Here is a 12,608-nt window from a genome sequence, read left to right on the forward strand (position 1 = left end):
CCGATGAATCTTCTACCCTGTACTGCTCTCTCTCTTTCCCACATCTCTTCCTTCTAACCAAATATTCCAATTACTTAAATGCTCTCGCTTCGTCTTTGTCTGTAGCATAGATGTGTGCATGTGGTGTGCTGTTTACTAATTCCTCAGTTAACGCGTTGGATACGTTGCTGAAAAACTGAGTTAAACCAAACTACTCTGCTGTCATTTGCCATTGCATATAGATTCATTCTTGATGACTTTTTCCCCTATGACATATATTTGGTATTGTATATGAGGATTCCAGGTATCACTAAATACGGATTATTACAGAAATATATCTTGATTAACCAATGAATAATCGGTAAACAACTAAGTATTGTATTATGACAGTCGTTTGATGAAGTGACGATTGTAGTAATGTGAGTGAGGAGGAACATATCGTTGACAAGCATGAGTTGGCGGATAGTGAGGGCTGTTGAACGGTTAATATCTTTCTAAAAGACTGTGTAAGTATAGATGCACAACAATGTATCCTTCCAACATTACACCACACATTTTAGAATGTAGAGAGAAAGATGTAAAACGCATTTGGTGTGTTGCTAAGAGCTTCTCACAGTTAAGTCAACCAACATTGAACAGCTTCGATTAGTCTTCCAATTTTTCTACAAGCCTATCCTTGAATAAGACACTTTCGTTCCCATATCAACTTCGTGTTTGTCTTGGAGAATTCTTTAATTTTTGTTTGCATTCTTAATAATGGCTTTGACCACTGATGTAGCCAATAGGAAACCATCATCGACTTTGTAATTTTACATCCAGGGATAAGCTTTTGCCAGGCACGTTAGTTGTACTTGCATATCACCTTCCAGACATAATGCTCTTTAAAAAGATAGTAATGTTGAAAAATTGGCGAGTCATAAAGAGTATTAAGCTCGGTTGTATTTCTGAAGGTCTTAACTGTGTACAGTGTAAGGGCAGCAAAACTTTTGCTGTACTAACAAAGGAGAGTTTGCGCTGATTGGATATGTGTGTGTGTGTGTGTGTGTGCAATCAGAGCTCATCTCGGCATGTAGGTGTTTGGACAGTACTTAATAGGGAAGGAATGCAAATGATGGAGGGATATATATGATAAAGCGGGAGGAGATCAAGAGGAAGGTAGGTGCAAGGGTTGAAAAACAGGGTAAATGAGAGTCGGTGAGCGAGTATCAGTAAACTTTAGAATAATATGTTTTGGAAATGTATTAATAGTGTGCAAAAAAGAACATCGATAAAGGGGAAGTAGTGACTGTTTTGTTTGATGATAGGGTGGCAGATGCTGGGTGTTTGGGATGGGGAAGCACGGAAAGTAAGAGAGACAAAGAATAGTTTGAAGAAGAGAGGATAGGTGGTGAAAGCCTTGCGTTAGATGAAATGTGGCATGGCGGCCGGAGTGGATGGTAGTGCATTTATTTTATTTTCAGCTTGAGAGGAATTGTGGTATAAGTGAAAAAGGGGAGACATAGCAGTTATATTCATTTTTTACTCGTATGGTGATAACCACACCAAGGAAAACAATATCATCGTCAAAGAATTTAAGTGAAAGCTTTGACCTGAGGCAATCCAGCGTAGGATATAACCTAATAAACGCGGGAAATTTAAAGATCTTTCGTCCTGATCCTCCAGAAATGCACATCAGCAACGGCTGCCACTATGAGTGTCAGTAAACCATATTTTTTGTACTATACGTTTTTGACGTATGGCGCGGATTCTGGCATAACGTCCTATATCTGTTAGTGGTCATAAAATCCAACAGGATTCACAGACACTTCATGACAGAGGAGAAATACAATTTGATACGTCAAGCGCCTTCATTTTACTGTAAGATTTTTCGAAAGATCTTCATGAAATACTGCAGCCATCGGGTCTCCTTACTTGAAGAGTGGCGTTTAAAAGGTCGAAGGTGATGCACCGAAAATGACCCCAAAACTGAATGAAATGAGATACGCAGGGAGTAGGAAAGCTCAGTCTTCCCTTATTGGTCATGGGAAGACATGATGAATGTAAATTTCTGAGATGCCATGTTGACGTTAACGTAAACAGTTCTGTGATATCAGTAGAGTCCAAAACAATTGGTATTATTGAACGCTAGACAAAAGCATACAGAGAAATGAGAATCGCAGACTCGTGAAACAAACTGAGCCAAGTTGATAGATATATGATATATCCAGTTGAGAATCATATTACAAAAAGGGGGAAAAAATGGGAATAGAAGCGAGGGTTCTAGGAGTGTTAATTTCATCCCCTGTCTGCACAAATACATAATGACATATAAGACTATCATGCTTTGCAGCCAACGAGCTCACACAGCCAAGAAGCAAATGATAATGTGTGCAAAGTCAGCACAGACACGAGCCATTTAGGAGCGTTGTATTAGAAGTATCACATGTAAAGGACACTTAAAATTCCATATTTCTGTGGGCTTTCCTTAAATTATTATACAGCAAAGTGCTTTGCATAAAAGTAAAGAATAAATTTCCGCTAGTGATTTTCAGTCTGATTTTGACTGTGCCAATTTACCTTGATGTCATATCTGCTCTTGAATGAATCCATAATTCTGCATTTTTTTTTATGAAATCAAATGGAAAATGACAGCGTGCTTATATAAACAGAAAGTCCACCAACCCATACTTTGACCCTACAAGCTTAGAATTTACGTGTTATCAATGTTATATAGAGTATCGCCACACTCAGGTGATCCTCTCACATTACCGTTCACTTATTTTTCGCATACGTGGAATATTGATACAAGCCATCTCGCCTTTATTATAAAAAAAATTGCTGTATAAAGTTCAAATATCATTCACCATGAGATCTCCAATACCCTCGCCTGATAAGATAATTCCAAATGCAAATAAACTCCCACAGGTTGTTAACACCTGGTTGTTTGGGTTTTCGGCATTTAAACTCGACAACCTCTGGTAAAAATCAATTAAACGCGGAATGTACTACCCTCTGGCGTTAAAGCTAATTCCAGGATAGTACACACTCACTTTGTATATGGAATACAGGACACATGGAATGGCTCCAAGTAAATCATTTCCCGAAACTACATATATAGAGATGCTAATGTTCGATCTCGTGAGAGAAAACTTAATTTGTAGATAAAAGTTTGTATTTCCTCTATTGATATACCATATTGATATTGTATTGTAATAATTCGTAATTTATGATATCATTAATTAAAACCATGATTCAAATATGATTTTGGCAACTTAAAAAAAAAAGATATTGCACAATAGGGCAAGACTTCTAACGGAAACGGAGGGTTTGTTTACATCTCAGGTGAGTCGTCAGTAGCTCCTCATGCCGCTAGGGACACTTTGGCCTTTATACCGGTGATTCCTTCTGCTTTTTAAAGTAATTGAGAACACAGTAGCCAGGCCATAGATGAACTGCATAATGATGATATTTTTTCAAAGACTGTAGCACTATATATATCTTTTAGTTGATGAATAATAAGGCATGGAACCCAGATGGATTTTGAATCGGATTTCGTGTTATCTCGGAATCATCGACACCCACCTGAAGAACAACCCCTGAAGGAAAGGCTGATAAAACGTTTGGAGGGCAAATTTTCCCTTATCAATCCATGAAGATTCAAGATGTATGAGAACTACAAGTTCTCGTTCGCTTAAGAAAATGTGCCAACTTATTTGCAATTTACCAGACCGTGTCGACCGATGTAACAGGAAATCCGGTCTTGAATTTGTAATATTCGGTAAAAAATATATTCCCTTAGGTCAAGACTAGAAATGCATGAGATTACGAGATTCTCTGAATAAAAGCTCTAACACAGGCAGCAGTCCTGTTTGAAATTCATCATAGTATCATATGTTATTCACTAGTTGCAAATATTGCATATACCAATTAGTGTGTGCCCAATCACTTAAGCAGAAATTGAAGTTGTTGATTAGCAAAGCCGTCAGAAATATATAGATTTGATTTACTTAACTTTTCAAGAGTAGGAAATTATCTGTAGCTATTTTTGCAATGAATGGTAATGAAATAATGATAATGATAATAATAGGCCTTTGTGACCAGCCAGCCCAGGAACTTAGATAATGGCCCCCACGTCTCGTTGGTGCTAAGTCATCCTTGTCTAATATTATTTGGAGACGTTCACTGGTGTCAAGGTACTGTTATATTACAATATTTGATATATGACATATACGAAGTATCTAGCTTTTAATGATGAGGTTTATATGAGGAAACTGTGTTTCAAGTATCTGATGTAGATGTTGAAACGTAAGCCCAACGTTGGTCAGACCTAATCCCAGTGGGTGGATGTTTCAACTTTGTGGAGCATGGCAGAGTTTGATTCTTTCTTTATTAGAGTAAAAACCGAAGCTAATTGCTCTACACTTAGGGATTACATCCGAAAGATGTTGGGAATGACAAAATTAATTGTGTCCATGACATACTACGTGTTTTGAGCCACTTTCTTGTTGATAATGTGGGACATTGCGTCGTTAGCTATGCATTGGTGTTAGTTTTGAGTATTGAGTGATTCTGATTTGCAATTGTAGTGGAAGGTTTAGGGAGCCGATAAATAACTGTGGAGCTTGTTCTATATGTCTATATTTAATGTATAATGTCAAGTAAGGTGAAAGTGTTGAGAGCTTTGGATATCAGGGAAAGTGTAAAGTTAAATTAATTCTAATAAAGAAAATGTTTATTGTTTGAGATGTGGACAAAGCTATCCCTGAGGTAAGGGTGAAAGAATTCTACACCTCCATATTCCCTGCTCTCTGTATGTTAGAAGGCAGCCAAAGAGGCGGGAGCGCAAAGCTGGAAGGCCTCCCCTTCTTGTATTTCAATTTCTAAAAGAGGAAACAGAAGGAGCCTGGCAGGGAGTGCTCATTTACCCGGAAGGCTCAGACTGGGGTGTCTGAATTGTGTTGATGTAACCAAGATGAGAAGAGAGGAGAATTAGGTAGTATATTTGAAGAAAGAAACATGGATGTTCTGGCCTTGAGGAGGATATTAGTTTGGAAATGTGCCTGGGGTAAGGTCTGGGGTTGGTGAGAGGACAATATCTAATGAGGAGTAGCACTACTCCTGAAGCAGGAGTTGTGGGAGTGTATGATAGAGTGTAAGAGAGCTAATTCTGGATTCATGTGGATGGTGAGAGAGGGGTGATTATTGGTGCTTATGCACCCGGCTATGAGAAGAAGGATCATGAGAGGTAAGTGTTTTGAGAGCAGCTGAGTGAGTGTGTCAGCAATTTTAATGTACGAAACTGGGTATTAGTGTGGGTGATTTGAATGGGAAGTAATGCGGCAGTTGAGTGTATAATAGGGTCATATTGGGTATTCAGGTTTATGAATGTAAATAGTGAAGTTGTGCTGAAAAAAAGACTGGTGACTGAGAATGCCTGGTTTAAAAAGAGGAATATAAGTAAGTATAATTATGTTAGTCGGAGAGATAGTCAGCGGGCATTATCAGATTACATATCAATTGATGGGCATGTAAAAGAAACTTTTGGATGTAAATGTGCTGAGAGGGGCAGCTGGTGGGATGTTTGATTACTATCTTGTGGAGGCGAGGATGAAGATTTGTAGAAGTTTTCGAAAAAGAGGAAAATGTTAGGGAAAAGAGAGTGGTGAGAATAAGTGAGCTTGGAAAGGATTTTTATGTAAAGAAATACCAGCAGAGATAGAGTGCAGAATGGCCAAAGGTGAGAGTGAATGAAGTGAGGGGAATGGGTGAGAAATGGGAGGTATTGAGGGAAGCAGTGATGGCAAGTGCAAGAGATGCATGTGGTATTCAAAAGGTGGGAGGTGGGCAGATTAGAAAAAGTAGAGAGTGGGGAATGAAATAAAGTTGTAAGTGAAAGAGGAAAGAGAGGCATTTGGGCAGTACTTACAGGGAAGGAGTTCAAATAATTGGGTGATGTATAAGAGAAAATGGTAGGAGGCCAAGAGGAAAGTGAAGTGGTTGAAAAATAGTGCAAATGAGAGTTGATGTGAGATTGTTTAATTGAACTTTAGGAAGAATAAAATATATATTGGAATTAGGTAAATAATGTGCGAATGACAAGAGATCAAATGGGAATATTGGTGAAGGGGGCAAAAGTGGAAGTGATAGTAGGTATTGATGAAGTGAGGAGATGGAGTGATTATTTTGAAGGATTGTTAAATGCATTTGATGATAGAATGGCAGATGTAAGGTGTTTTGGTTGGGGTGGTATGCCAAGTGAGAGAGTCATGGAGAGCGATTTGGTGAAGAGAGGTGTTGAAAGTTTTTTGGAAGATGAAATGCGGCAAGGCAGCTGGAGTGGATGTATTGTAGTTGCATTTATGAAGAAAGGGGGTGACTGTGTTGCTGACTGGTTAGTAAGGATATTCAGTGTATGTATGGATCATAGTGAGGTGCCTAAGGATTGGCAGAATGCATTTACAGTGCCATTGTGTAAAGGCAAGAGGGATAGTAGTGAGTGTTCAAACTACAGAGATATAAGTTTGTTCAGTATGCATGGTAAGTTGAATGGGAGGGTACTGATCGAGAGGATGAAGGCATGTACATAGCATCAGATTGGGGAAGAGCATTTTGGTATCAGAAGTGACAGAGGATGTGTGGATCAGTTGTTTGCTTTAAAAAACGTGTGTGAGAATTGCTTAGGAAAACAGATGGATATGTATGTAGGTTTTATGGATCTGAAGAAGGCATATGATAGGGTTGATAGAGATACTTTATGGAAGGTATTGAGAATATATGGAGTGGCAGGTAAGGTGCTAGAAGCAGTGAGAAGTTTTATCAAGGTTGTAATGTCTATGTATGAGTAGGAAGAAAGAGAGATTGAATGGTTTCAAGTGTAAGTTGGCCTGTGGCATGGGTGTGTGGTGTTACCATGGTTGTTTATTTTGTTTATGGATGGGGTGGTGAGGGAGGTAACTACATGAGGCTTGGAGAGAGAGGCAAATATGCAGTCTGTTAGCGATGAGAGGGCCTGAGAAGTGAATCAGTTGTTGTTTGCTGGTGGCTGATTCACATGAGGAACTGCAGAAGCTGGTGACTGAGTTTGAAAGATTGTGGGAAAGGAGATCATTGAGAATGAATATGAATAAAAGGAAGATTTTTCGGTTAAGCAGGGTTGACGGACAAGTTAGATAGGATAAAAGTTTGAATGGAGAAAAATTGAAGGATATCTATCTCTGGGGATAGGGGAGAAAGAATACTTCCCATGCATTCCACCTGTGTCGTAAAAGGCGACTAAAGGGGACGGGAGTGGGGGCTAGAAACCCTCCCCTCCTTGTATATTAATTTTCAAAAAGGGGAAACAGAAGGAGTTGTGTGGGGAGTGTTCATCCTCCTCAAAGGCTCAGATTGGAGTGTCTAAATGTGTGTGGATGTAACCAAGATGAGAAGAAAGGAGAGATAGGCAGTATGTTTGAGGAAAGGAACCTGAATGTTTTGGCTCTAAATGAAACGAAGCTCAAGGGTAAAGGAGAAGAGTGATTTGGGAATGTCTTGTTAGTAAAGTCAGGGGTTAGTAAGAGGACAACAGCAAAGGAAGGAGTAGCACTACTCCTGAAATAGGAATGGTGGGAGTATGTGATACAGTGTAAGAAAGTAAACTCTTGATTGCTATTTGTGAAACTGAAAGTGGATGGAGAGAGATGGGTGGTTATTGATGCCTATGCACCTGGTCATGAGAAGGAAGATCCTGAGAGGCAAATGTTTTGGGAGCAGCTGAGTGAGTGTTTTAACAGCTTTAATTTCTGAGATTGGGTTATGGTGATGGGTGATTTGAATGCAAAGGTGAGTCATGTGGCAGTTGAGGGTACAATCGATGTACATAGGGTGTTCAATGTTGTGAATGGAAATGGTGAAGAGCTTGTAGATATGTGTGTTGGAAAAAGGACTGGTGATTGGGAATACCTGGTTTAAAAAGAGAGATATACATAAGTATATACATAAGTGAATGTAGGTTTGCGGCAGGGGTGTGTGACGTCTCCATGGTTGTTTAATTTGTTTATGGATGGGGTTTTTAGGGAGGTGAATGCAAGAGTTTTGGAAAGAGGGGCAAGTATGAAGTCTGTTAGGGATGAGAGAGCTTGGGAAGTGAGTCAGTTGTTGTTCGCTGATGATACAGCGCTGGTGGCTGATTCATGTGAGAAACTGCAGAAGCTGGTGACTGAGTTTGGTAAAGTGTGTGAAAGAAGAAAGTTAAGAGTAAATGTGAATAAGAGCAAGGTTATTAGGTACAGTAGGGTTGAGGGTCAAGTCAATTGGGAGGTAAGAATGAATGGAGAAAAACTGGAGGAAGTAAAGTGTTTTAGATATCTGGGAGTGGATCGGGCAGCGGATGGAACCATAGAAGCGGAAGTGAATCATAGGTTGGGGGAGGGGGCGAAAATCCTGGAAGCCTTCAAGAATGTGTGGAAGTCGAGAACATTATCTCGGAAAGCAAAAATGGGTATGTTTGAATGAATAGTGGTTCCAACAATGTTGTATGGTTGCGAGGCGTGGGCTATGGATAGAGTTGTGCGCAGGAGGGTGGATGTGCTGGAAATGAGATGTTTGAGGACAATGTGTGGTGTGAGGTGGTTTGATCGAGTAAGTAATGTAAGGGTAAGAGAGATGTGTGGAAATAAAAAGAGCGTGGTTGAGAGAGAGCAGAAGAGAGTGTTTTGAAATGATTTGGGCACATGGAGAGAATGAGTGAGGAAAAATTGACCAAGAGGATATATGTGTCGGAGGTGGAGGGAACGAGAAGTGGGAGACCAAATTGGAGGTGGAAAGATGGAGTGAAAAAGATTTTGAGTGATCAGAGCCTGAACATGCGGGAGGGTGAAAGGAAGGCAAGGAATAGAGTGAATTGGATCGATGTGGTATACCGGGGTTGACGTGCTGTCAGTGGATTGAATCAGGGCATGTGAAGCGTCTGGGGTGAACCATGGAAAGTTGTGTGGGGCCTGGATGTGGAAAGGGAGCTGTGGTTTCGGGCATTATTGCGTGGCAGCTAGAGACTGAGTGTGAACGAATGGGGCCTTTGTTGTCTTTTCCTAGTGCTACCTCGCACACATGAGGGGGGAGGGGGATGGTATTCCATGTGTGGCGAGGTGGTGATGGGATTGAATTGGGGCAGACAGTGTGAATTGTGTGCATGGGTATATATGTATGTGTCTGTGTATGTATATATATGTGTACATTGAGATGTATTGGTATGTATATTTGCGTGTGTGTATACATTGTGTATTGGGGTGGGTTGGGCCATTTCTTTCGTCTGTTTCCTTGCGCTACCTCGCAAACGCGGGAGACAGCGACAAAGCAAAATAAAATAAATATAATGAATACATAAGTATTCATATGTAAGTAGGAGAGATGGCCAGAGAGCATTATTGGATTACGTGTTAATTGTTTGGCATGTGAAAGAGAGACTCTTGGATGTTAATGTGCTGAGAGGGGCAACTGGAGGGATGTCTGATCATCATCTTGTGGTGGCAAAGGTGAAGATTTGTAGGGGTTTTCAGAAAAGAAGAGAGAATGTTGGGGTGAAGAGAGTGGTGAGAGTAAGTGAGCTTGGGAAGGAGACTTGTGTGAGGAAGTACCAGGAGAGACTGAGTACAGAATGGAAAAAGGTGAGAACAAAGGAGGTAAGGGGAGTGGGGGAGGAATTCGGATGTATTTAGGGAAGCAGTGATGGCGTGTGCAAAAGATACTTGTGGCATGAAAAGCGTGGGAGGTGGGTTGATTAGAAAGGGTAGTGAGTGGTGGGATGAAGAAGTAAGATTATTAGTGAAAGAGAAGAGAGAGGCATTTGGACAATTTTTGCAGGGAAAAAATGCTAATGAGTGGGAGATGTATAAAAGAAAGAGGCAGGAGGTCAAGAGAAAGGTGCAAGAGGTGAAAAAGAGGGCAAATGATAATTGGGGTGAGAGAGTATCATTAAATTTTAGGGAGAATAAAAAGATGTTTAGGAAGGAGGTAAATAAAGTGCGTAAGACAAGGGAGCAAATGGGAACTTCAGTGGAGGGGGCTAATGGGGAAGTGATAACAGGTAGTGTTGATGTGAGAAGGAGATGGAGTGAGTATTTTGAAGGTTTGTTGAATGTGTTTGATGATAGAGTGGCAGATATAGCGTGTTTTCGTCGAGGTGGTGTGCAAAGTGAGAGGGTTAGGGAAAATGAGTTGCTAAACAGAGAAGAGGTGGTAAAAGCTTTGCGGAAGATGAAAGCTGGCAAGGCAGCAGGTTTGGATGGTATTGCAGTGGAATTTATTAGAAAAGGGAGTGACTGTATTGTTGACTGGTTGGTAAGGTTATTTAATGTATGTATGATTCAGAGTGAGGTGCCTGAGGATTGGCGGAATGCTTGCATAGTGCCATTGTACAAAGGCAAAGGGGATAAGAGTGAGTGCTCAAATTACAGAGGTATAAGTTTGTTGAGTATTCCTTGTAAATTATATGGGAGTGTATTGATTGAGAGGGTGAAGGCATGTACAGAGCATCAGATTGGGGAAGAGCAGTGTGGTTTCAGAAGTGGTAGAGGATGTGTGGATCAGGTGTTTACTTTTAAGAATGTATGTGAGAAATACCTAGAAAAGCAAATGGATTTGTATGTAGCATTTATGGATCTGGAGAAGGCATATGATGGAGTTGCTAGAGATGCTCTGTGGAAGGTATTAAGAATATATGGTGTGGGAGGCAAGTTGTTAGAAGCAGTGAAAAGTTTTTATCGAGGATGTAAGGCATGTGTATGTGTAGGAAGAGAGGAAAGTGATTGGTTCTCAGTGAATGTAGGTTTGCGGCAGGGGTGTGTGATGTCTCCATGGTTGTTTAATTTGTTTATGGATGGGGTTGTTAGGGAGGTGAATGCAAGAGTCCTGGAAAGAGGGGCAAGTATGAAGTCTGTTGGGGATGAGAGAGTTTGGGAAGTGAGTCAGTTGTTGTTCGCTGATGATACAGCACTGGTGGCTGATTCATGTGAGAAACTGCAGAAGCTGGTGACTGAGTTTGGTAAAGTGTGTGAAAGAAGAAAGTTAAGAGTAAATGTGAATAAGAGCAAGGTTATTAGGTACAGTAGAGTTGAGGGTCAAGTCAATTGGGAGGTAAGTTTGAATGGAGAAAAACTGGAGGAAGTGAAGTGTTTTAGGTATCTGGGAGTGGATCTGGCAGCGGATGGAACCATGGAAGCGGAAGTGAATCATAGGGTGGGGGTAGGGGTGAAAATTCTGGGAGCCTTGAAGAATTTTTGGAAGTCGAGAACATTATCTCGGAAAGCAAAAATGGGTATGTTTGAAGGAATAGTGGTTCCAACAATATTGTATGGCTGCGAGGCGTGGGCTATGGGTAGAGTTGTGCAGAGGAGGGTGGATGTGCTGGAAATGAGATGTTTGAGGACAATATGTGGTGTGAGGTGGTTGATCGAGTAAGTAATGTAAGGGTAAGAGAGATGTGTGGAAATAAAAAGAGTGTGGTTGAGAGAGCAGAAGAGGGTGTTTTGAAATTGACCAAGAGGATATATGTGTCGGAGGTGGAGGGAACGAGGAGAAGTGGGAGACCAAATTGGAGGTGGAAAGATGGAGTGAAAAAGATTTTGAGTGATCAGGGCCTGAACATGCAGGAGGGTGAAAGGCGTGCAAGGAATAGAGTGAATTGGAACAGTGTGGTATACTGGGGTCGACGTGCTGTCAATGGATTGAACCAGGGCATGTGAAGCGTCTGGGGTAAACCATGGAAAGTTCTGTGGGTCCTGGATGTGGAAAGGGAGCTGTGGTTTCGGTGCATTATTACATGACAGCTAGAGACTGAGTGTGAATGAATGGGGCCTTTGTTGTCTTTTCCTAGTGCTACCTCGCACACATGAGGGGGGAGGGGGATGTTATTCCATGTGTGGCGAGGTGGCGATGGGAATAAATAAAGGCAGACAGTATGAATTATGTACATGTGTATCTATGTATATGTCTGTGTGTATATATATGTGTACATTGAGATGTATAGGTATGTATACTTGTGTGTGTGGATGTGTATGTATATACATGTGTATGTGGGTGGGTTGGGCCATTCTTTCGTCTGTTTCCTTGTGCTACCTCGCTAACACGGGAGACAGCGGCAAAGCAAAATGAGTAAATAATAAATATACATATATATTTATCCCTGGGATAGGGGAGAAAGAATACTTCCCACGTATCCCCTGCATGTCACAGAAGGTGACTGAAAGGGAAGGGAGCGGGTGGTTGGAAATCCTCCCCTCTTGTTTTTAGTTTTCCAAAAGAAGGAACAGAGGAAGGGGCCAAGTGAGGATTTTCCCTCAAAAGCTCAGTCCTCTGTTCTTAAAGTTACCTTGCTAATGCGAGAAATGGCGAATAGTATAAAAAGAAGAATTTTATATATACACATACACGTACATTGACATATACATATATACACATGTACATATTTATACTTGCTTGCCTTCATCCATATCTGGCGCAACTCCACCCCTCAGGAAACAAGGTAGTGACAGGAAAACAGACAAAAAGGCCACATTTGTTCACTCTCAGTCTCAAGCTGTCATGTGTAATCTTCCTCTCCACATCCAGGCCCCACATGCCTTTCCATGGTATACCCCAGATGTTTCAAATGCCCTGGCTCAGTCCATTGACAG

General features: G+C 40.9%; 1 protein-coding gene across 1 annotated transcript in view; it reads left to right on the plus strand.

Annotated features, from left to right (window-relative positions):
• The first annotated feature begins 3,506 nt into the window (after positions 1-3,506).
• LOC139752861 (ADP-ribosylhydrolase ARH3-like) overlaps positions 3,507-12,608 on the plus strand; it is a 112,870-nt gene continuing 103,768 nt past the window's right edge. Inside the window, exon 1 of the mRNA XM_071668858.1 lies at positions 3,507-3,736. Coding sequence (XP_071524959.1) covers positions 3,625-3,736 — 112 coding nt within the window. The 5' untranslated portion in view covers positions 3,507-3,624. The remainder of the gene's footprint in view (positions 3,737-12,608) is intronic.

The sequence above is a fragment of the Panulirus ornatus genome, chromosome 13, assembly GCF_036320965.1.
Source record: "Panulirus ornatus isolate Po-2019 chromosome 13, ASM3632096v1, whole genome shotgun sequence".
Taxonomy (NCBI): Eukaryota; Metazoa; Arthropoda; class Malacostraca; order Decapoda; family Palinuridae; genus Panulirus; species Panulirus ornatus.